The sequence below is a fragment of the Indicator indicator genome, chromosome 2 (genome assembly GCF_027791375.1).
Source record: "Indicator indicator isolate 239-I01 chromosome 2, UM_Iind_1.1, whole genome shotgun sequence".
Classification (NCBI taxonomy): domain Eukaryota; kingdom Metazoa; phylum Chordata; class Aves; order Piciformes; family Indicatoridae; genus Indicator; species Indicator indicator.
This window is the reverse complement of record NC_072011.1, coordinates 15,711,079-15,737,121: the sequence shown is the minus strand read 5'-3', so window position 1 is coordinate 15,737,121 and position 26,043 is coordinate 15,711,079. Positions and strand designations below refer to the sequence as shown.

The window sequence follows — 26,043 nt, the reverse complement described above, 5'->3', positions numbered from 1 at the left end:
TTTGTATCTCCTGGGACTATTACCATAGTAATAATCCAGGAAGTGTTCTCAATTGTTACGAGAAATTTTCAAGTGTTTATGTACATTAACTGCTTTTTTAAAAGTTGTAAGATAAATAACCAGTTCTGACAGTTATGAGGTTATATATTTCAAGAAACAAAGCTGAATATAAACAGAGATGAGAAATGTAGAAGTATGAGTGGTATAATTTGGCCAAGTGATGAATACAGGTTGATGGTATGCTTCATCAACATCATTACATGCAAGGTACTGTGAACTCAGATTTCACAGTACCAATCACAAGTTAAATGGTTTGGAGACTGAAGGAGGCAGAATCATCTCTCTTTAAAAGTCCCTGACTGAAATAACATGCAAAGCTTTTGAGAATTAATAAAATGAAATTCAGAATTGTACTTCACAAAGCCTACTGCACTGTCATCTAGACTAGGGTAGAGAGTGACAGTATAATGCATATCTCCAGGAAGCTTCCTTGCTTATATTTAATACATCAGTATCCATCAGGATGCTCCCATAGCCCAGGAGAAAGATATGCCCCTCATTTTTGCAAATACAATATTCTCCAGAAAACAGCCTGCCCTTCTGACTTATTAAAATGTACTCATTATACCTCAGAAAGGAAAAGTACAATTAGAAAACATAACTTTCTGTTAAATATTTTCTTTCAATAATCACTCCTGGACAGGTAGTATTACAGGTGAAATTCTTTTATTATTCATAGACACACTTAGAGAAGCAATAAAATGCAGAAATACACATCCAGAGTATGGTACTTTTAGAAAAGAACAGTCCAATTCTTTGGCCCTAGATACTCTTATGATATGGTAGCATAAAGGATACCAGGGGACATAGCAGCCAGTTTTAAGAGAACACATGAAAGAAAAATATTACTTGCACCTCTTGATAGATGAAAACTGTAGACTGTTATAGTCACAGGCTATAGAAGATGTGGCAAATTGCTCTTGGGCAAGACCTCTAAGATCTAAACTTACTTTCCTGTATGTCACAGTACACAAGAAGGGCACCACTATCAAAACAATTCTTTTACCTTCCTTCCAATACTTACAAATGAAAAGTAGCCATGGCAACTGCATTTTAAACTAAGTAAATATGCCTGCATTTTAGGTTCACCTATCAGAGCAGGGATTTACATACAGGATACTAAGTATCTGAATTCCAAGCTGGGCACGGAATAGTTTGGGATCTGGACAACCACAAATTTGTTATGGGCCTGCAAATCAGCAGAACTTTTGGGTTCTCAAGACACTTTTGCTAGTGGAAGCCTGTAACAGTCAAGTATATGAGGAAAAAAAAATTGTAGATTACCTGTGTGGATTTAGGTGTCCTGAGACATATTCAGGACTTAAGTGACCAGCACTTACTGATTTTGTCTCAGGTTGTTTAGTGTTGTTATTTCTTATTTATTTTTCCAGTATTTCAATATTCCTTTAATAAGATTTGAAACTTATCTTCATGATCCAGTAGTGGTTTTCTCTTTTTTTCCCCCCCTTTGTCAGAAAATGTCAACTATACCATCACATTTCCAAAATGAGCATCTCATTCAGTCAATTTAACAGGGAAATCTCACTGTTAATTTTCACACCAAGAACTGTATCGGAGATTAATTCTTCAGTGGGGCATGAATAACAGAAAGCAGCTGACCACACACTAATAGCAAAGTTGGTTTTAAAATAGACCAAAAGATTATTCAGGTGTGCTGTAATAAAAGAAATCATGACCTTGTTCAGCCACTTCTGGAATAACAATTTGATTATAAGAGTACTTGCCATGAAGACAACTGTGATAGTTAATTTAGTAGATTTTTTTTTCATTAAAACATTCAAGTTCTAATGGTCAGATAGTGAGCAAATTTTACGAAGTAAATTCACATTCTTCCAACTTATCACTTTTAACAGTAGGGTTTGTTGCAACCCCAAAGATGTCTATTTTGACTAAAATTGCATGCAATTCCATCTCAATTCTTAGCACTAAAGTTCTTACTTGCAGAGGAAAAAAGTAAAGGTGGAAAAAGCCTGGAACTTTGCATCATTTTCCCTATACTCATTCCTACTTGCTCAGTGTAATTCTCCATGTTCCACAGTAACAATCAGACTTTGAATTTCTAAGTCATAAAGCATCTTCTAACAGATACAGAAAGGACTGCTTAAAAGAAAACCCAAAGAAAAACGCAGCAGTGTGCAGTTATCATTGCACCAAAGCACTATTATTGTATTCATTGATCTTAAAATAAGAGATATTGCTCTATTGATGAGAGCAAATCCCACATAATGCCTCTCTCTGGCAATGCATAGAGGAAGGAAACAATTGTCTAATATTTCTTACATATTTTACATGAAATAGCATGGTTCCTTAGGACTTACTAACAAGTATTTGACTACATAATTAAAGCTCACGCTCTTTGGAGTTTATATTCACATATTACAAAAACAATTTTACAGAGCTAAACCAGTAATTTGCACCTAGGTGCTAGGGAAAGCAATTAGATAATACAGTGATGTCCCTAACGCTTACCTCTTCAGTGAGCTCCCCGAAGACTGTTAGCACATCTATAAGGAGACTTGCTGTATAAAAGGATTTTATCATGTTTCTGTAAAAAAGAAAATAGTTCACTAACTTGGTAATGTCTGTCTCTAAGGATAAGATTTTAGAAATTAGCATTTTAGATCGCATTGGCTTATTTCAAGCCAATCATCACTTTTTTATTTTTATTTTTTTTAAACTCTCCTCCTTTATTCTGATGTAACAGAAATTACTTCACAATGCTTAGATTTAGCAATATGTTGAGTAGCCTCCTGACTACCATGCAGAAAGTTTTCAGCGTTTTTCTAAAACTCCTCCTATGTCCTGCACCTAGTTTCTAGTTTGGAATGTTCAACACAGGACATAGGGCATTCAGTATTATCTTAGAAAAAGCCATCAACATGCTGTAGCAACTGCTGTAAATCAAATCACATAATGTATCACCACAGCTATTTTAATATCACTGGACAGTAGAAACTACAACATGCTTGATGTCAAGTTCATCATTAGCTTGGGGTTTTAGAAGGCTTGCCAGTAGGTGAGCAACCTCTGAAAGAACACAAGAAGGAAGGTAACAGTTAATGAGTGAAGTAAGAGACAAACAAGTACTTAACAAATTGTTTTCTGAAAGAGAAATGAATACATTAAAGCCCAATTCTTGTTTCCAAATTAAAGAGTTTAGATATTCAGATTTCCTGACCAGAATTTAATTCAGATAGCAAAACCAGATTTTCACATACTTATGAAATTGCCCAGCTCTGTCTTCATTGTCTGCATACAAAAACATTTTTAAAGCATAATTCTCCACATGAGCAGAACCAACAATTTCCTGAGTAATTGCTTCATTATCACCAAACTGCTTCTTCATCTGAAAAAAATGAAAAAAAAAAATAACACTTTATTAGACCTTAAGAGTTCCACAATGTAATTCAGACACAAGGAATTGCTGATTTATGCAAATCCAAGGACAATTTTAAAAAGAAACAGCATAAACTTTATACAAATCTCCAGCTTCCAACACAACAAATGCTAAAAGCAGCATACTAAAGAGAAGGGAAGATTCCAGGGAGACCTAATAGCGGCCTTCCAGTACCTGAAAGGGGACTACAAGAAGGCTGGAGAGGGATAGGTTACAAAGGACTGCAGTGATAGAATGAGGGTCAGTGGTTTTAACTTAGAGAAGAGCAGATTTAAGTTGGACATTGGGAGGAAGTTCTTTACCAGGAGGGTAGTGAAACACTGGAACAGGTTGCCCAAGGAGGTACTTGAGGCCCCATCCTTTGGAGATACTCAAAGTCAGGCTCGACAGGCAACCTGATCTAACGGAGGATGCCGCTGCTCACTGAAGGGAGGTTGAACTAGATGACTTTTGGAGGTCCCTTCCAACCAAAACCATTCTAGGATTCTATGATTAGGAGTAAGTAGCTCTGAATACCATCTTCAAACAATAAGTATTTTAAAACCCCCCACAACTACAATATTGTGAAGGAATAGCTACAGATATTTTTCCCCTTACTGTCTGAAAGACCAAGCACCCTGAAGCCTGTGTCAGGATTCAACAGAGTTCAATTGGTCAAGTAATGCACGCTTTATAAAAGTACTGTAGGCAAGAGTGATTATTTATCTTTTCCCTTCGAACGTTACTTCACTGCAGTTCAGTACATCTTTCAAAGCATCTGAGTCCTACCTTGATCCATCTAGTGCCCTATGGATTCACTGGAATTTTCAGAGTAAGCAGTGTACTGCAATTCAAAGACGTCTTTTCAAAGACGTTAGAGTACAAGAATCCTCAGGTTTCCTAAGAAAAATCAGGAAAGCAAATAGCCCTCTAACAGTCACAACAGGTGGATTTACAGCTTCTGAATAGGCTTACTGTTTGCACATAAGGAATTCTCAGGTTATCCTTAGAGAACAAAAACAGGAACACTGCACGATACTAACTTGCAGCCTGTATTTTGCCAAAAAGATTTAAAAACAATCCCTGATCAGCAGTTATTTTTCATTGTGCATGTGAAGAAAGCTTAAATCATGCAGGCTGCATTTCCATATTTTTCAGACTGCTGCCAATTTTTTAGTACATAGAATGCTGCCAGAAAACTTACTTGATTTCAGTAATGAAATATAAACTTTCCAAACAGAACTTTAAATTTGAAGACTTGTCAAACTTACACTTTACACAGTTTTCAATAAAGCGTTTGGTTTACAAAGTGTAATTGTTTTCCTTGTGTGTACCAAAATTTGTAAGTAGCAAGATCTAACTGAAATGAAATTGAATCTGAGGAAGAAAATTATTTGTTTATACATGTATCTGTCACCAGTCTATATATATATACATACACACACCTTACACTCATAAGTTACTAATACACTTGATCTTATGTTTGATGGAGATGGTTTCAAATGCACAAATGACAGCCATATACTAAAGTTAACCAAGTTGTTTATTTTTTGAAATTACTCTTCAAACAATCCGTGATTGAGTACAGCAATAGCAGTGTTTTATATGATTTATAATTAGAATGTAAAATTGAGCAAATTTGGTTTAATTTTACTTAAACCATTTACATGAAAACAGTTACCTGTAGGAAAAGCATAACAGCACAATCATATGTAAAGATACTTCTGACATAAGCATGTATTTTGGATACAAAAATCACTGCATTTAATTAATTCACATATTTGGAATATTATCAAGTTTTGTTGTAAGGAACGTATCTGGTAATTTCCAGATATCTCTACGCTGTTTTATTCTTTGCTGCTATAAAGTTCAGGGTTGTTTGTAAACTTGTCTTAACCTGTAGAACAATCAGTTAAGGCAACACCCAGAAAGCTGAAATAAACATTTAGCACAGAGCTGTTGCACCCCTTTGTGCCCCCTTGCTGGTTAACGACTGACTGAAAATGGCTGTTATCCCATTATTGCAGGGGTTCAATTTGTCAGGGTATCCAAACCTCTCAGCCCCCAAAATGCTGTATTAGATCTACCTAGAAGTGTTCTCTCCATCCTTCCCCTATTGTCTACACAGAAGGGACTTTAACACCTGAGCATCACCTGTCACAGAGGCAATCTTACCAGCAACTGAAAGATGAAACCATGGGGTTTTGCTGCTTTTCTAAGTCTTCTCAAACTCAAAATAAAAGGGGTAACCAAATATTGCAGACAGATTAGTTGCTACAGTATCACTAGGAATACAACAGACTTTAACCATCCTCATGGAATGAAGAGTAAAGTCTTTCAGTGTTTTAATTAATCACTCCTCTTTTGATTGTGACCAATAAAGATGTCAAAATTTAATGAAGTAACACATCAAGAAGCCACTGTACACTGGACTCTCTGTTACTCAAAAATCAAAGATAAAACTAAAAAAAAAAAAAAATCAAAGAAGCACATGGTATGAAAAAAGGACAAATGGTTCATGTTTCTTTTTTATTTCCCCTGAAGAACTGAAGGCTGTTCCATTAGTTTTAAACAAACACTTCAAACGTTCCTATGGCTGTATTTTGGATGGAATCATTAATACTGAACAAAAAAAAGAACCACTACTTAGTTTTTAAATGTTACTTTCTGCTTCAAAATGAGCACCTAAACCTTAAAATCCATAATCTACTTCCTTTGAGACTACTGAAAACTACAGCATATAAACAAACAGCTCCCGGAACTTAAACTGACCATCTAGAATAGAATAGAATAGAATAGAATCAAGAAGGCTGGAAGAGACCTCAAAGATCATTGAGTCCAACCTGTCACCCTACACCTCATGCCTATCTAAACCATGGCACCAAGTGCCACGTCCAATCCCCCCTTGAACACCTCCAGGGATGGTGACTCCACCACCTCCCTGGGCAGCACATTCCAATGGCCAACCACTCTCTCTGTGAAGAACTTTCTCCTCACCTCCAGCCTAAACCTCCCCTGGCGCAGCTTGAGACTGTGTCCTCTTGTTCTGGTGCTGGTTGCCTGGGAGAAGAGACCAAACCCCTCCTGGCTACAACCTCCCTTCAGGTAGTTGTAGACAGCAATGAGGTCACCCCTGAGCCTCCTCTTCTCCAGGCTAAACAGTCCCAGCTCCCTCAGCCTCTCCTCATAGGGCTTGTGCTCAAGGCCTCTCACCAGTCTCGTTGCCCTTCTCTGGACATGTTCCAGCAATTCAACATCTTTCCTAAACTGAGGGGCCCAGAACTGGACACAGTACTCAAGGTGTGGCCTAACCAGTGCTGTGTACAGGGTACAATGACCTCCCTGCTCCTGCTGGCCACACTATTCCTGATGCAGGCCAGGATGCCATTGGCTCTCTTGGCCACCTGGGCACACTGCTGGCTCATGTTCAGGCGGCTGTCAACCAGTACCCCCTAGGTCCCTTTCCACCTGGCTGCTCTCCAGCCACTCTGACCCCAGCCTGTAGCTCTGCATGGGGTTGTTGTGGCCAAAGTGGCACTTGGATTTGTTGAATGCCATCCTGTTGGACTCTGCCCATCTGTCCAGACTGTCAAGGTCCCTCTGCAGAGCCCTTCTACCTTCTAACAGATCAACACCTGCTCCCAGCTTGGTGTCATCTGCAAATTTACTGATGATGGACTCAATCCCCTCATCCAGATCATCAATAAAGATATTGAACAGGATGGGGCCCAGCACTGATCCCCGGGGGACACCACTAGTGACAGGCTGCCAGCTGGATGTGGCACCATTCACCACCACTCTTTGGGCTCGGCCCTCCAGCCAGTTCCTAACCCAGCGCAGAGTGCTGCTGTCCAAGCCACAGCCTGACAGCTTGGCCAGGAGTTTGCTGTGGGGGACAGTGTCAAAGGCCTTGCTGAAGTCCAGGTAGACTACATCCACAGCCTTTTCTATGTCCACCAGGCTGGTCACCTGATCATAGAAGGAGATCAGGTTGGTGAGGCCTTTACTTTTCTTTGTTTAACTCCACTCTATTTAAGGTGGTTTGTTTTTCAAACAAAGGTCCACTCAAGTCTACTATCAGGTCCACTCAAAAGAGCATAGCACAGGTTCTCTCTTACCCACATAGGTAAGATTGTGCTTAAAAAAAAAATCCATACTGTAAGATCTCAAATCTCTAAGAGAGGATACAATCAAAAATATCTTTATCTATTGGAGAATGTTCTAAAAAACTCTATGGGTACAACAGTTTAGGTAAAATATTTCAAATGTATCCAAAGACTAGGCTAGCCAGTACCACAGCAGTGAAAATAACTCTCAAAAGACTTGAAGGAATCACAGATAAATCGAGAAAAAGTCTTACAGAGCATGTGTATTTATTTCATAATGCATTATGATTTCTCATGAGAAAATAAACTATCGTAATTTATGCTGACTAAACAAAACTTCATGGAAAATGTCTGCTGCATAAAATTTCAAGTTGTTTTTGTGTATGCATACTTATATATAAACATCCATATGCACATATAGCTTTATCTCTTTCAATCCTTCTGCCAATTCATCACATAGAAATTAAATTCATAGAGTGCCTGCACACGCAACTGTTGTATTAATTACTGGTGACAAAGAAAATACAGTATTTGCAGAAGCTTAAAATTAAACTAACATAATGACTCATTTTAGACGGCAATAAATTCTACTTACAGCTTCCAACTGATCCATAAGCTTGGATAAAAATTTACGGCATTCTGGGGTTTTGCTGTCAATCTTCATCCCTGTTTGCATAGCATACAAACGACCTTTAAAGGAGACAAAAACACAGAGAAAAAAACTTAAGTTATTATCTAAGCCAAAACCCATAAGCAAACAAAGTGACATCCCCCCAACACATCGGAAAGACAAATTGATCTTGTGGTTTAACAATGTACTACTGCAGTACTAGAGTGATGACAGCAAAATCTATATATGTTCAGTCTTACAGAGATCCAAGGAGACATTTTTCTAAGATTTATGCTTTATTTTTCTCAGTGAGTATTCCTGCTTATTTCAGATTGATACTTGTATCACTTGCATGCAGTATTAAGTTCTTTTGTAAATTATCACTGCCCTCCAACGTCCTTTCTCCTACAAGACACACAGTTCTGCAAGTTTCATGGCTTTACCATCTCTCTCATTCCAAGCATCCCTTCACACACTAGAGAGCCTTTTTTCCTTCAAATTATCTTAGTAAACGTGAGTATAACACTTGTTTTTAAACTGCACTTATTCTGACATTTGCTGCAGGAGAAAGCATTATATGCTCTAAGGCATGTCTGACTTTTCCATCTATTAATTTGTCGAAGAAAATTATATCTCTCTCTACAAAATTTACCTAGGTTCTGCCTCTGAGAATCCTAATTTAACTAATTTTTGTGGATTTTAAAAGTAGCATTTCACCTTTCATATACAATTAGTTATTCAAACCAGACCAAGTTTACATTCCTTATTTGGGACAGCAAAGCTGCCCAAATTTGAATGTTAAAGCTGTCAGATTGCTCAATCATTTAAAGATCCCAAGCCTAATGAAGTACCTATACCCTTCAGTGCCTCTTCTAAATTTACAATTAATAAAGCAAGTAAGCGCCTTTGTATTCAAGTTTTCAGTAAAGAACCAAGTAAAAGTAGTAAAAGTCTACTCTGAGTGAAACCTCAGGAATGAATAATGGCTATGAACAACTGACCATAACAAAGGATGGTAATTTTAATAAGAGTTTCTATGGTTCTATGCTATGTATGTTTCATCAAGTAATACTAATATTAACATAATTACTGATAAAGCGGGCTCTTAAGCCTACCTTACTTATCTTTAGGATGCTGACATGCCCACATCAATAACTATGAAACTAGCACATGCGAAGTTGAAATTACATTTCAAAGAAGCCAAACAAAAGATACGCAGAGATCTGTAACTAGGGCACTAAAATTAATTTAAGTCTACTGCTGATTAAAATACCATGATCACATGCTAAGAAGTTAACTCACTGTGAGAATCCACCTTAAGTACTATGATCTGCACTGAGGCTCCCAGCCTAAGAAAGACATGGATGTGCTTAGGCAGGTCCAGAGGAAGGCCCATGAAGGTCACTGGGGGCTGAAACACCTCTCATGTGAAGAAAGGCTGAGAGAGTTTGGGTTGTTCAGCCCAGGAAAGAGAAAGCTCCAGGGAGATCTTACAGCACCTTTCCAGTACTTAACAGCATATAGGAAGCCTATAGGAAAGATGGGCAAGGACTCTTTTCAAGGAGCATAGTGCCAGGACAAGGGGTAACTGTTCCAAACCGAAAGAGGGCAGGTTTAGATTAGATATTAGGAAGATATTCTTTACTGTGGTGAGACATTGAAACAGGTTGCTCAGAGAAGCTGTGGATGCCTTCTCCTTGGAAGTGTTCAAGGCCAGGTTGGATGGAGCTTTGAGCACTATGGTCTAGTGGAAGGGGACTTGTTATTAGATGATCTTTAAGGCCTTTTTCAACCCAAACCATTCTATGATTAATGCTTACAGTCTTCAACTAAACTCCTTTTTAAGCGAATAATTGATTGTAAGCTTCCCTGAAGCTTACATGGTATGTTTTAATAATGTAAGTTCATGGTATGATTTAATAATGTAAAACTTATGAATTAACATATAATGGATGCTAGACCTATGAGTCATCCAGAACAGTTACTTCTTTCTGACCTATGCAAATATTGGGTATTTTCAGAGGAAAGGCAATTAGACTGATATACGTTACGGCAACATAAAATTCAGAATACCCTTGGTCATTACTAGATACAGATTTATCTTATTCACTGAGGTATGCATCATCCTATCTCTTCCATAATTCATTTACTTGAAAAGAACTCTATTTCCATATAAATGGAAATCTTCCAAACTGTTTTTTTTTCCTTGACAATCAATTTAATCATTAGAAGATCACTATTTGTAACTGTTACTCTTCTATTACCTATATGCAGCTTTTTTTCCCCACTCATTGCAAAGATGTTCATTTGAATACTGAAAGATAACCGGCAGTTTTCCCCTCAATAATATCCAAAGGGGTGTATTTACAGGACTGTGAAATCTGTATGCCCTGTAGGCAGCCCAAAAAAAAAGCCGTTTCCCCTCTCAGAATTTCAGAGACTGAGAAAGAACTGAAGACTCTTTCAAGCACTCCAATGGACAAATGCAGGATAGTGACTCTTGAACACAGAGAACACAGGTCAAAGAACAATACTTAGAGGAAATAAATATTTGTTTCTTGTCTGTACCTGTACCTATACTGCAGATGTTGTCAAGCAATATTCCATACCAACTCTACCTTCCTGCTAACAGAAGATTCTGAGGCCAAGGTGTCCAAGAGTCCTCAGCTCATTCAAGATCAAAGGACTATTATCCAAAGAATACACACTGCCAAGAGAACATGAAGGTGCTCTACCACACAACAGATTATACAAGACAGTTACCACATCTAGCCACCAAATCCCCATTTATATTAATGTGTATATAATAAATGGAACAGATCATATTAACTGGTAAAAGGTCAAAGCACACATAAGTTACCTTAACATGAGTCTGCCGCAATCTTTTAAGCACTTTCAAAGTTCAGAACTTTAACACACATGCTTCTTCACATACATTTGAAAGGAGAACTGCATCACAAAATTGGCCCAGAGGCAGGCTGCTGCTGAGGCACTCACTGAAGTAAGGGCAAAAGCTATTCCTTCTTTCTCAAGTAAGAGGTGATTGAGCATGTTTGTGAAGACTACTATTGAAAGAGCATCACTACCTAGCAGCATTCAGTACCAAGAGGGAGTCTTGACTCAAACCTGATTGTAATGAAGTATGAGGCAACTCCAAGGTCAGAAAATGCAAACCCCATCAGACCAAGGAAAAGCTCCTGGAGCACCAGTTTCAGTTGATGAACTGAAGATACAGCAGGAAAGTATACTCTCCACAGTTTGAAACTCATCAGTGGCAAACAATGTATTGTTAAGTACATTTAGGCACATTTACTGCTTTCCTCAGCACTGCTCTAATCAAAAGTAGGGCTTAAGGACGGAAAACCTCTATCAACAATTAAGTAACGGCATAAATTTGCCCAGTTCCTGAAAGTTATGCAGGAAAAGGATGTGATTGATTTCCTTTACTAGATCAAAGCATATCTTTCAGTTACTATTATGCATCGCTTGCCATAAGTAATATTTGTGTGAGAAACTACACACATACAGCAGTGTGTGTGTACAGCAGTATGACATATAGCAGTACTGAGTAAAACATAATTTTCCTATGTTAAGATCATCAGTGAATTTTTGAACTGGCAATTAACATTTACACATAATATTTATGCTGACAGGTAATCTCAGTAGCCAAGAACTCAGAAGCAAGAGGTCAAAAGTTTACCACTTCCCACATTTCTCCTGAGAAAGCCAAACATGACATGAATTCAGTGTTGTTCCCTCCACACATCTGAAAGAACAGTGATTATTTACATTTCTTTAAATACAGCTGTTCTGGTTTCTGTAATATTGCAGAAGCGATAGAATGCTTGCTAAGTCACAAAAATTTTGCTTTAATCCAAGTGGTTATGTTTCTAACAACCAGAATCACAGAATGATAGTGGTTGGAAGGGACCTCCAGAGATCAGTCTAGTGCAGAACAAATTCACTTAGAGCAGGTTGCACAGGACAGCATCAAGGGAGGCTTTGAACTCCAGAGATGGAAACTCCCATCACCTCTCTGGGCAGCCTGTACCCGTGCTCCACTACCCTCAACATAAAGAAGTTCTGCCTCATGTCTAGATGGAACTTTCTACGTTCAAGCTTGTGCCTATTACCTCTTGTCCTGTCCCTGGACACCGAAAAAAGCCTGGCCCCATCCTCCTGATACCCACCCTTTAAGTATTTATAAGCATTGATAAAATCCCCCCTCAGTCTTCTCTTCTTCAAGCTCAAAAGTTCAAAGTCCTCACCCTTTCTTCAGAATACAGACAATCTCCTGGATGTTAAGGTCACCATAGAGAGAAATCCTCAGCAGTCTGTATTATAATTGCATTATTTCACCTTTTAAAAATACATTTTTACATCAAAACTATTTCAATTTACTCTTTGGAACTTCTCTCCAGAAACTGAAAAGTATTTAAAGCGCAAAGTTAAACTAGATAAACACTAGTCAGTTTACACTAGTTAAAGTGTATAGTTAAACTAGATTTACAGGAGCAATTTGCTTGTAATTTCTAATTTTCCTTTGTGAATTGTCAGGCTGATGAAAATTCTGATATAAAAACACAACAACAAACATACATTGTAGCTGCAAATGTTTTCAAGCTTTTAAAGCCTAAACAAAGTATTTGAAGAATGTAAAGAATCCTGAAAGTAAGTAATCTGTAATTCTCATCTCTCTTCACTATTTAAGATTTGGAATAACAGGAAACAAATAAATGGATAAAATTATTGGTTCTTTTAAAGCTTGTTTTATGCACTTGGCTTTGTAACAGATACTTGGTAGTTTTTTCCCCTCCCTTTAGCCGAATCAAATCGCAAAAAAAAAAAAAAAAAAGAAAATATTTTTGTGTGGTCCACAACAGTAGTACATGCATAAAGCAAAGCACTGAGGAAGTAAAAGAGGCTACTTAGAGCTAATGTCTAAACATTAATTCATATTTTAAGTAGACCTAAAGTCACTTGTAATCTTCTATGCACAAAGACAGAACTGTATTGCCAATTACTAACTGAAAGAGGATTTGCTCTCATTTTGCAGACAGGACATTTATCATTAAATTCATAAAGACTTGGCAAGTAATCCTTCTCAGAAAAATGTTTTGCCAACTACAAAATTTATGTTTGGATTTGTTACCCTTCATCTTTGTTCAGCAAATACTGAGTGTGGGTGTGCTGGACAAAAATATAGTGAGCCTTACAGAAACTCTTCAGCTTTTATGTATGTCACGTATTACCAGGATATTTTTCCTTTGCTAATACACAGTACAATTCCAGAGTATTTTGTCTTTAGTACGTGCCAGGCATTCATTCCTAATGCACATTAAGTTATTCCAGACTTATGTTTGGATAACAACTGAAACTCCCCTCACTCCCATTTAAACTAACTCTGTGCCAAATAAAAATACTGGAGAACAGAAGTTCCAGCCAGTAAGCATGCACAATAGGTTGATTCTATCTTCTAAATTTTGTCCTACTATCCACCTTTATTTTTCCTGGTATAACAGGATCAAAAGATTACAGTTATTTTTCCCCATGAATAGTTAATTCACTAGTATTAAAAAAAAAAAATCAGAAACTGGAATATTTTGGTCATTTTACAGCAACAAGCTGACATTAAATAGTAGAAAAAACATTGTCATAAACTTCAGCCTTATTTTGGTTCTGATTAAGAGATGAAAACTTTTCCAGGCCATAATTTCTTACTCATTCATATCCTACACCTTCCTCTTCCCTTTGTAAAACCACTGGCAGAAAAATGTTTGTTAACTGCTTGGTACAGGAAGACAACAGCTGGGAAGCAAGGGACAAAACAGCCTTAAACTGGACTGCACTCAAAGTACTGCAAATGTGGTTTTATGCATCTGCAAAAGTTAGTATTTCTTTCATGACCATTAATGTAATTTCTACATGCAGATCATAAATACACAGTATTTCTACACTACGAAGTAAAACTTGTCTGAATTCAAAGACTTTTAAAAATAGATTTAATAGCACTGACAAACAAACTTTGAAGTGCCTTATACCTCCTCTTCATTCTATGATGCTAAAGGAAACTGGCATGAGAAAATGTAATGTTAGGCTGCCAGCATCAAGTCAAAATCTGAAACATTCCAGAGAAAACAAATTATTTTAAAATATTTATTTTCAAGTAAAATTAGTTAAAGGAGAAATGCAAGGAAAAAAACTTATAAAATTCTGAGGAAGGCAGGCCACACAAATTTAATTAAGAAACTCAGATTAAGGAAAAAAAAATATAACCCCCCTCTTCCCCTCAAGATTCTTCTATACTGTTCTAAATCCTAAAGGAAAATGGATTGATAAATGTATTTCAAACTTTGTCATGTCAATGCTATCCCAAGCATTGGTTGTGTACTTTCACAGTAACTGTATTTCCCAAGTTCTGAGTCAAGCCATAAACTTTACTTTTTTGTCTCTCCTTTTCATAGTAATTTTAAAACTTATTATAATGGCCGTTTCATGGATATCTGATCAAACTTGAAATTAAAAAGCCACTAACATTGAATAGGCGGGCATTTCTGTTAAAATTGGAATGACTTTTAATTCAACAGTTTGTCAATTGTGTTGGTGGGTGGGAGGGGAAGTATTTATTTTCCCTCCTTGATCCCACAAACCCAGAAATGTCAATGCAATAGTAAGATCCTTCAGAAGGATTTCCCTGATGCTTTACTATCTCAAGAATCTGAGAACTGTAGAAGATTCTCTTCATACCTATTTTACACAGATCGAGTCTACTGATCTTACATGAATATTTTCTGATATTTGGCAGAACGTAAAGGAAAATCATAACATCTGCTTTTTGGAAGTTACTATAATCATAACTTTTCATGTTGCATTCACTGGATATGCAACACTGTGGTGTGTTAGAATGTGTATCATGAAACATCAATGCTTTACTGGGAACCCACTGGCATTCTCTCAACACTTTTGAATTAGAACACCAATGGCCAAGAAGTATGTAAGTATAAAATGAACCAAGTGCTATTAAGGAATATCTTGCTTTAAACAATAAACCAGAAGTTTTCCAAAGAGAGCTACCTCAAGAGAGATGTTGAGGTACCAGAATGTGTCCAGAGAAGGGCAATGAAGCTGGTGAGGGGCCTGGAACACAAACCCTATGAGGAGAGGCTGAGGGAGCTGGGGTTGTTTAGCCTGGTGAAGAGGAGGCTCAGAGGTGACCTCATTGCCATCTACAACTACCTGAGGTGAGGCTGTAGGCAGGTGGGGGTTGGTCTCTTCTCCCAGGCAACCAGCAGCAGAATGAGGGGACACAGTCTCAAGTTGTGCCAGGGGAGGTATAGGCTGGATATTAGGAGGAAGTTCTTCACAGAGAGGGTGATTGCCCATTGGAATGGGCTGCCCAGGGAGGTGGTGGAGTCGCCATCGCTGGAGACGTTCAAGAGAATCCTGGATGAGGCACTTAGTGCCATGGTCTAGTTGATTGCTTAGGGCTGGGTGATGGGTTGGACTGGATGATCTTGGAGGTCTCTTCCAACCTGGTTGATTCTATGATTCTACCTCTCACATCTCGTAATTTGTCAAAATTAACTTCCAAGTCAAACAGTTACAGAAATATTTCCTTTAATTACCACAAAGGTCAGAGATTTTTTTTATTAAAGCCTGCCTCCTTGTGTTTGCAGAGTACTCAGCTTCTAGCTTCTAACAGAAAAAAAGGCAATGTTAGCATCCTTTGCTGTTATTCCCTTACAGCTTATATTGTACCAGCTGACCTGTACTGAACCTGAGATAGCTACATACTTAATGACAATGATCAATAAAGTGATATGAAACTTGAGGAAAAAGCATCATACAGGGAGCTATGCATTTTTAAAAGAAGGTGGTAGATTAACACAGTACTGAACTTATATAAAACATATAGTTTAATCTCTTTAAAACAAGAATTGTTTTATGAGATCATGTTCTGTGCAACTTAAAAAATGAACTTAGCTCATTTCTCCACAGCCTAAGTGAATTTTAAATTCAAACACATTTATGCTATAGTCAGGAAGCAAATATATTTGTATTGTTTCAATCATGTTCATCCACTAATAATGGCTAAGGCTAAAAAAGCAACAGTTTACAAACAACATAGAAGCTACTGATCATATGCTGCTTCGAATCCAAGTAGCCAAAAATGGAGTTAAACATGAAGGCTTTGTAAGGAATACAATGCACTACCAGAACTAAATACAAGTACCAAAACAAAAACCATCTGTGATGAGCTACAGTGCACAAGCATCAATGTTGATTTTCAATGTTTTATTTTTCATATGGAAAATTATGTGGCAGTTGAAAAATAAAAATTATCCCTGCTGTAGCTCTCCAAACTGCGTGAAACAGAGATTATATTAATCAAATCACACTTTAAATCAACATATGCTAGCAACATCAAAAAAGTAGCGGCCCCAGGCCACTGTATTGTTTCTTGTCTTTGTGTGGGAGCACAGCTATGTAAGTGGTAGTGAACTTGCTTGGTTGAAAAATAGCTTATTGTTGGTTTTCATTATACAGTTACACCAATGTTTGCTTCTCAAGCACATGAGGTTTGGGAATGAGAGGCAAGAGGACTACTGTATTTTCTTTAGGTGGCAGTGCTGGTTTATGCTAGTTCAGTTCTTCAAATGAACTACACCCAAAAAAAAAAAACAACCCACTAAGAGCTAAAAATGTTAAATTCTGTATGAAATTAAAATATGTAACTGTAATTCAAATTCTCAGTATTGAGAGCACACGTCTCATACCAGCGGATGATGATGAAAGACAAAAATATTAGTATGAGCAGTAAGTAGTTCCTCCTGACAATTTTACCGCTAAGCTACAGAAACTAGCATTTTAGGTTGCAACCTTATCTCACGACAATTCATTTGCTTCTGATACTCAAATTACTTAGTGTGGCAGCTCTTATTTTCTGAAATAGTGAAGTGGAATTGAAGTAAAATGCACATAAACCAAAACCTCACGAACCTATATCCATACTGTGCCACGGAAACATTAATATTAGGACCAAAGCTTTTTTCTAGGAATGAACCATTTTGGGAACATTCCAAAGCTATAAATACCTTACTCTTTTCTTTGGACTGATAGTTACGTTCATCCCATGACCAAAATTCACCCTTCCCTCACACAGTGGCTTGTAATGGAACATGCAAGCGCTATCTCATCACATGACATTTCATGGCAGGGTCCCCTCAGCCTACTGCTTCACACCACCCTCCTGGGTCCCAAGACGTGTGGTGCCAGGCGCACGCCTGCAGAGGAGGCTGGTGGAGGAATACCAGCATACAGAACACCAGATACTCCAGAACACACCAAGCTTTCCTGGCACTGTTCCTTCCACATGATACATTATAATAAATATATTTCAGTGGCTCAACAAAGAGGTGTTGACTTTTTTTCTTTGGTGAAGCATCTAGCTCCACATAAAACTGTGTCACTTTTGAAACATTACCTGGAAAGCACCCTGAAAATTTTTTGTATCCCCAGACTTACACTTAAAAAACTCTGTCTTTTTAGGAAAGCTTTTAGAACTCATAGCATGCTAGAAGTATATACAGTACTTTTTTTTTTTTTAACAGTAGCAATATTAATAATTAATACTTCAGGATTTCACATAATTATTTTAAATCCACAGCTTAAAAACGAATGGTTCATAAATCTTACTTTTGCTTCAAAGCCAGAATTAAAATAACAAAAACATATAATCATATGAAATAGGAGTTCTGTATTTTAGCCAACTCAGAAAACTCATTCATCATGGGAGGAAATGTGTCATCAGTGAAATTTAATTCTCGCCCTTTGTGAATTTAAAAGAACAAATGATTCAAGCAAGATCAAGAGGTGCTACTGCTTTTTACATTATGAAATAATGTAAAGAAAAATATATGTCTAGAATATAGTCTTCACTGTACTCAATAATGAATGAGATGCGCTGAAACATTTAATGAAAATATGTGTATTTTTAGGTGTAGGACAACGCATTAGAGTTTACAGAAATCTAATTATCCTACACAGATGTTTTATTTTCCTGTACACTAAGAGTTAAGTTTCAGATAAGATGAGAAAAATAGAGACCAGTTACCAAAACATTTATGTTGTAAAATAAAAAGATGTGTATTTTTGTTAGCTACACTAAACGCTAATATTTTTTATTGTATAGCCAGAGTGTTAAATCTGACTAAAAACCCAAACAAAGGGAAAAAAAACCCAAACAACAGAGCAACCTGACCTAGCTGGTGCTTCCACAAAGAGCAAGTACTATTGAGAATTTCTTGTGTTCTAACATGTGTCTATCTCACTTCTCTGGTGGTATTTTCCTACATTAGCACACTATTCCTGTGTAACAAGTAAAAATGAAAATTACTCTTCTGATTGAGCTGACAGATTTTTTTCTGAGCTTTCTGAAACTTGCATTTCATGCGTTCACCCTTCTGAAGTTAAGACTGCCTTACAAATAAAACTAGCAGTTCTACCTCTATTTTTTATTTAATCCTCCAAATGGCCGCCTCACATCTCGATCAAAAAAAACCCTAAACAACATAAACATACACTACTGGTGATCTGTTAGTTTTAGAAATATTCCAAGTGTGGTGACAGGAATTTAAGACTACTAAGAAAAGGCTCGCATTTCTTAATTAACTATGGTAAGTCTTTTAAAAAGTCTCATGGGACACCTTGCTCATCATTAGCTTCGAAGTCAGAAGCTTGCTTGAAATATTTACACGCTGATTTGAAAGATTTACGTAAGATTTTGCTATGCTCATTTCAATGAAAGAAAAAAGAGCCTCCCTATCCCCCCCTCCTCCCCCCCCCCCCCCCCCCCCCCAGAGAAGACTGAAGAAAAGACAAAGCCTCACAGTAAATAAAATTGACAATATTAAGAGAATTAGACTCCCAAATTGCTTAGCCAGATACAGGACAGAAAGTATTTTCATCAGGAGAAAAGCTGGAGAAGAATGTTGGGTTTTTGAGATATATTATGAGGATTAACCTAACACAGACATACTAGTTGACTTTATATACGAGCATACAAACACGTATTTAGGCTGCTGGCATATCCACTGACTGCAAAGAGGCTTAACGTGGAAGACGACCGGGGCTTGGAGCTGAAGCAGCAAACAAGGAAGACTGAACACCTCGTACCGCCCCAAGAGGTGGGGCTTCCCCCCACAGCCCCCGCTTCTCCGAACACCAGAACGGCACCCCGCACAACCCAACAAGCCAGGCGGACAGAGGAAGGGGCGCGTTCCGCCCGGTGCTGCGGCTGGTGGCTAGGGGAGTAGTAGCTGCCTCCGCTGCTGGGAGCAGCTGCAGGGCGGGACGCGACGTGCAGGGCCGGGCCCGGTGGGGCGGGAGAGAGGCCACCTCACTCACAGTAGTACGCCACCACTGGTTCGCGCTTGTCCAGCTCCTGCGCGGTTCGCAAATGGTGCTGGATGCTCTTGAACTGCGGCGGCAGCGGGGGAAGCGCCGTGGCCGCCATCACGCGGAAGGGGACGCGCAGCGACAACAACTGACGGCCACGAGCGGCTCTCACTCCCGAGCTTCGAGTCGGCCGCTTCCGTTTCCGTCACGGAACGCCTGCGCACATGCGCGCTGGGCGGGCCTTGGTGGGCAGGCGTCTGTGAAGTGTGCCCCCTGCTGGTCAGGAGAGGCGGGGTGGCAGGATTTGCCCGTGAGGATGCCATAAGCCACTCGCGCGGTTCCATGCGTGAATGCGTAGCGCTTTAAGTGCGTTAGCGTCTGAGGGGCCTGCATACCTTGGGAAGGCCAAGGCTTCCTCTGGCTCAGTCGAAGGAATGGCAGCCTGGGCTTAGCTCTCTGGGGTTGAGCAGCTACAACCTACCGAGATGTTCTCTGTTCCTTTGGCATGTCAGCCCAAAGAGCCATGCAGACCAAGAAAGTTCCCGTTTCATGTTGAAAATTTTTCCCCTTGGGCTGCCTCGAGTCTCTCCAGAGGTCGAGGAGGCCCTGGAACACTGAACCACACCTATACTCCTGGCCCTCTGCCCTTCTTCCTACTGTTGCTTGTTGGAGAATCCTTGTGCTACTCTGGCCTGTGACACCCAATAGTGCTTCACTGGACTGGGCTGCTTCCCAGCAGCTGTCAGCAAGTGGCAACTGTTGAAGCAAAGTGGTTTCAAATGGATCTCCCAAATTGCTATACAGTTTATTCTAGTGTCTGTTATCTTACTCTGACAGCATAGTCAAATGATTTTTAAAATTTTCTTTTAAATGTCCCTGTTTCCCAGTTTCCTCTTGGTCTTGAAATGTCTGTCTGCAAGGCAAGAGTATGTCAGTGCTAAGAGCATAAAGAAAGATGCATGTTGGAGGTAAACATGGAGTAGGAGAGAGGTCTGTATTATCTCATTGCTATCATAGGAGAGTGCTGGAAAGAAAAAGGAAAGGAAATAATGGCTGAACAGGAGAAAGAAAGAAGAAGGGAGTAGAACAAGAAGTGGTTATAGGAATGGGATGTGTGTTAGGACTGTGTGACGCAATAGAAATTGGCTAGACCAGAGCAAGCATACCTTTGATGTAAATGCAATCCTGTCACTGAGTGCATTTAGCTTGTTTCATTGAAGATTATGGAGGGAACAATTGGCTCTTTGTTAAATTACATCTGAAATGGGTGTGATGTCTGGCTGGAGACAAAACTGACTGCAAATGTGATCTGGGAATTGCCTTGAGTACTGACTGTGAAAATGAGGTGGCTAGAGTATGGTGAAAACCAAAAAGTCAAAGAAGCAACTTATAATGTGACCCTCATGTAAGCCATCTGAAATACTTCCTACTGTGTTCTGGGAAACAGGGCTTCATGTCAGCTGTGTGAAGAAATAAAATTGAGTCAAATAATCCCCAAGTGTGTTATACAATTCCTTTCATAATGGCAAGAAAAAGCCTTCAGGATCATCTCAAATATTTGCTAAGCATTTGAGCTAAAATCAGTGCAATGCTGAGAAACATATGCAGGCATGTTATAAATCTCAGAGGGAGTAAGGGTGGAAGGAAGCTAATAGAAATGTAAATGAGGATAAAAGTGTTGGGAATTTGGAGGACTAGGAGAAAGAAAAATTGAGAGACACTTGAGAATACAATGAGTGCCAGGAAAACAAATGGCAAATATAGGAAACAGAAGTGTTGACAACCATAAGGAAATGTTACCTTACATGGACATAATATCTCCATCAACATGTTCCAGAAACTAATGGTGGAATCAGTCACAAACCCCCATTTGCACTAAAAGGCAATAATGCAAATTTTGTTTTGAAATGAAATACTGAAACCGAGAAATTTGACAGTTTTAATTTCACAAGAAATGCGGGGGGGGGGGGGGGGGGGGGGGGGAGGGGAACAAAAACCAAAACCCTGTGTTGTACCTCATTTTGGAAAAGAACGTGTATTTATATGTTCCAGATTTTTACCACCAAGGGAAAGAGCATGGTGGTGGGTAATCCAGCTGCTAGAGCTTTCCTAGGGGTTCTCAGGCAGTCCTGTGTCAGTCCTGGCTCTGCAGAGCTCTTGATGGTAATAGGGAAGTTCTCTGAGGGACTGGGGGTTTTGCTCTCCTCTGACCTTTCTGAAGTGTTTTGAAATCTACAGAGGAAGAACAAGCAATGGAAATGCTAAGCACCAAGGAAAATACTGAGAAGGTTGTGATGAAGTTACTTTATTGTTATACAGCCATCTGATTACGTGTGATTTGAGTACAGTTGGTCATGACCATACCTTGGACGTGAAGAAAGTTCTTTTTTTAGAAACAATATATATATGTATGTATATGTATATGCTTATTTCATTTTATTTATAAAGAAAATGATTTTTTAACCTGAGATTATAGGTTTAAACTGTAAAGAATAATTTCTGATGGATAGTGATGTATACAACAAAAAATAAAACACGCATTAACCAAACCTAACAGCATATTATGCAAACAAGAATTTAGCACAGTGATCCTTTCTTGTAATGCTTGCTAATATCAATTAACTAATTTAATGTTGCACAAATCTGATAGTGTTGACTGGACATATATTTAATGACAACACATAACTTGTTTCCATAGGGGACAAAACCCCACAATGTTGATGCTTTAATGTAGTGAATACTCTCGATCAGCATATTAAAAAAGCCACACAACTAGTTGTGACCCACTTTGATTTAAATGGCCCAGAATCAATCATGTGCAGGACACTTAAGTCATGCAATTCCATCTATGTAGTGAGGGCTACTTTTGTGCTTGAGGATTACAAAGCTCTTATAACCCAGCTTTGTTTGGAGACTGCTTAACATACAATTGGTGCTAAAAGATTTTGTAGCAATTTTTCTAGAATTTTCCAAACATTACTGAAAGGACCCAATTACTGTCACTGGGATCTCAACTTTTTATCCTTTTTTGCTGAATGTTGGTTTTTGGTTTTTTTTCCATGCAAGTTAAACTTAATTCAAGAAGCTATGATCTTCCCTTTAGTGTTACAGGCCTCCAACTGTTCAAAGATGCTGATGGGTTCCTTTTGCCTTTACTGGTTCCTGGATTATTGTTAAATAGTGATGAGTCTGATTCTCTTGTTTCACTGAGATTCAGAACAGAAATTGTTCGGTTTAGTAGACAAAGAAAATTATGAAAGAGGAAGAGGAAGAAACCTTCCATTTTTTTTTCTCCTAGAACTTGAGAGTATTTCAAAGGCACATGGAAAATACCTAATTGCTGTGATTGCTATTTATACATATTTTGTGCAAGAAACTCTCTCTTCCTTTCTATACAGCTCTCTTTGGTGATTTTTGTTACTTTTTTTTTCTTCATTACCTCACTTCAACACAAGGAGTGAAATCACTTCTAAGTTTAATATATCTATTCATCCTCAAGAAGAAACTGTCACACATGAAAATATCTGATATCTGTATAAAGTTCAAGACTAAACTTATGCAAATACACTTGGTACATGTCATAACTTTAGTATGCAGATTCCTTCTTCACTGTTATTTTAACAGGTTTAGTGAGAGCAATAGGAAGTTAGATGTGATACACACAGCAAAAAATTCAGTGGGCCCAATTCTGCAGTCACACACAAGCATAACTCTCACTGAAACCCAGGCATGATTTGGCCCAGAAAAGGCTTTTCTCCAAGAGGTTTTTTTTGACACTTTTGAGCCTTTTACTCATTCAAAATGTGATCCTACACGAATATTCTACATCATAAGCCACAACACAATGAGAGTAAAGCAATCCAGTCAGCACAAAGAATACCATGCTAATCTTTCACTTTTAAAAGGAGGTTCACAGCTAGCAGCTGATGCTAGTTGAGCTGCTGCAAAGTAAGCTGATACACATAGTATATGACGCCAGAGCCTAAGCAAGAGTCTCTGCCCCTGGAGTCTGGGATGCAGGTTGCACCAGTGGCACTGCTTGGGATAACATTTTGAATGTTTTCCAGCACCCAGAGATAATCCCTCATTACTGCTTAATTCTCAAGACATAAGAACAGGTAATAAATTTGGAATAGTTTTTCCAGGAAGGGCAATAACATTATTAGCTCTAATTGCATGTGTTCAGAAAAGCTGTGAATTAAACTGCATTTATAAATAATAACACAGACATTCCTCTGGAGGCAAAACTATTGCATGCGGCAGGTCATGTAAATATGTTACTCTTGTAAATATTATGCCCTCTGGTTGTAACATGGAAACAATTATAGGCATAATGCAGTAGCTTTAAAATGAAGGACGAGTGTGAGATGACTACTCCACAGCAGTAATCATGAGTGTAGTTCTCTTCTGCAACACTGCACAGAGGACAAGAGATATTTTTTTTGTTATAACTTGATATAACTACAGGTGGACAGGGTGGTAAATAACTAGGAGTGATTGACATCACTGGCTTTTAAAAATACCTAGTTTTCTACATGAGACCTCAAAAATTTCAGCAACACACAAGATCACTGTAATCACAGTAAATGTGTACATTGCAATAAGAAAAATTGTCTTTTCTAAGTGCTCTGGCACCATGCATCGTGTAATGTTAAACTTCTTTTCTAGTGCTCCCACATCGCATATGTAGATTGCATTCACTTTGAAACCAAAGAGCTGAATCTGAAGCCAGAAAGCCACAGCTTCAAGGATAATCCTTAGGAAAACAGAGAAGATGTAAAAACCAGTGTAGAATGAATTTTGAAGGATATCTTCCTGTTTGATGTTCTTACATGCAGCATAAAGGTGAAAAAATGCTCCAGGTACCAGTACAATCACAAGCTGTAATGCCCAGAACACCTAAAATGAAGCAGAAATGTAGCTGTCAGATGATTTACAACTACATTTGGACAGCTAAAATGCATACATATTGGAACATGTTGCAAGTCTGGTATTTATATATATATATATATCAAATGTATGAACACTTAGATTCTAGTAAAGTTAAAAATCACTTTGATGTTTTAATTTGAAAAGTTCATTTGGTTTCTGAAACATGGAGATTGTTTTTATGAAGGATAGAAAGCACAACTCCATACTTAGTCACAGATGAAAGGTTATGAGCAAGAAAATATTAATGAAAAAGTGAGCTGATAATTAGCCCAATCAGTTACTACTTCTTAAATGGAATGATTCTGTTTAAGTTTTGTAGTTTGTTTTCTTAACATTGGACTTCTAAAATGAAAAGAAAAGATAATTACCTGAGGAGTTATAGGCCTGAACTGGTTGTAACAGAAAAGATTAACCTCTCTCTTGTCTGGATCACAACTGAAATGCAACGCCTCATTTCCATAAACAGCAAAGCCCAAAACGCCAAGGAAAAACATGCGGACCGAGCCAAAGAAAAGAGTGTGGAATTGGCCAATTACCGTTGGTGGCCTGAGCTGCAAATCACAGGGTTATTCAACAGGAAAACAAAAATGAACAGTATTATTGTTGGAGGCCCACTTGCTCTTTTTCATTATCCCAAATAGTTATTTTATTCTACTTGTTGTAGATGGAGTTTGCCTATGAAGGCATCAGTAGCTTTCTAACAAAATAAAGGCTTAGAACACTGTGTTGTTGCTACTAATTTTATATAAACATTCGTCTACCACTTGTCAGTTACTTTGTTTCAGTGCCTTTATCTGTATTCTGCTGTTGCCGAATGCGCCAGACAGAGCTGAACGCTTCGACTCGACAGTCCATTCGTTTTCTGCGGTATTGATTTACATGAGGTCAGGTGATGGCAAAACGAGGGTCGCCGTGCAACCGACAAACCTAACCATACTTATTCTCGCAAATTAAAATTCAGCTTCCCCAAAAGGCATTTCAAGCACTCAGTCAGGCCTCTTTCGGTGGGAATCACATCCCTCCCGGGGAGCCCTGCTGCTGAGCGGGCTGGTGAAGGGAGACATCCAGCACCATAGTGCCCACGGGATGGGGGACATGGCACGGCTCCTTCGCAGTTTGGCGCCGCATCTCTGGCTCCCGGCTCCGACCACAGGTCGGCCCCGCGTACTCACGCATCCTTCCGAGAAGCTCCGCATATAGTTGGGGGACATGTCTGGGGCAGGCGCCCTGCGCGGGCGGTGGCAGCGGAGCCAGCCCCAGGCCCAGTTCGCTCCGCCCTTTGTCCCGGGGTGGGCAGGGAGCGGGCTCAGCAACAGGGGGCCGCCGTCGCCGGACTGTAATCCCCGGCCAGCACCGTCAGCAGTGGCGGCAGCTGCCATCGCTTCGCTGCCCGGTATACCCCCATTCTAGCCTTACCCCCGCCTTCCACCTCCGGCTCTGTTTGCCAGCAGTACCGACCCTCACCCCAGCCCGGCCTCGGCTGCGGGACTCCCCCGCGTTTTCCCCTCTCCTGCCCCGGCGCCGCGGAGTTTAAAAACACC

At 39.0% G+C, this 26,043-nt stretch overlaps 2 protein-coding genes across 4 annotated transcripts in view; both read right to left on the bottom strand.

Annotated features, from left to right (window-relative positions):
* VTA1 (vesicle trafficking 1) overlaps positions 1–19,688 on the bottom strand; it is a 38,964-nt gene extending 19,276 nt beyond the window's left edge. For all 3 annotated transcript variants that reach the window (XM_054396311.1, XM_054396319.1, XM_054396327.1), the window contains exons 1-4: positions 19,580–19,688; positions 8,159–8,253; positions 3,300–3,427; positions 2,551–2,626 (exon numbers count right to left, since the gene is read on the bottom strand). In XM_054396311.1, coding sequence (XP_054252286.1) covers positions 2,551–2,626; positions 3,300–3,427; positions 8,159–8,253; positions 19,580–19,688 — 408 coding nt within the window. The remainder of the gene's footprint in view (positions 1–2,550; positions 2,627–3,299; positions 3,428–8,158; positions 8,254–19,579) is intronic.
* A 4,385-nt stretch (positions 19,689–24,073) lies between these two features.
* GJE1 (gap junction protein epsilon 1) lies at positions 24,074–25,713 on the bottom strand. The gene is made up of 3 exons (XM_054393652.1): positions 25,675–25,713; positions 24,871–25,053; positions 24,074–24,469 (listed from the first exon to the last, which is right to left on the bottom strand). Exons 1-3 carry the CDS (start codon positions 25,711–25,713, stop codon positions 24,074–24,076), a joined length of 618 nt encoding a protein of 205 aa, XP_054249627.1.
* Between the last annotated feature and the right edge of the window lie 330 nt (positions 25,714–26,043).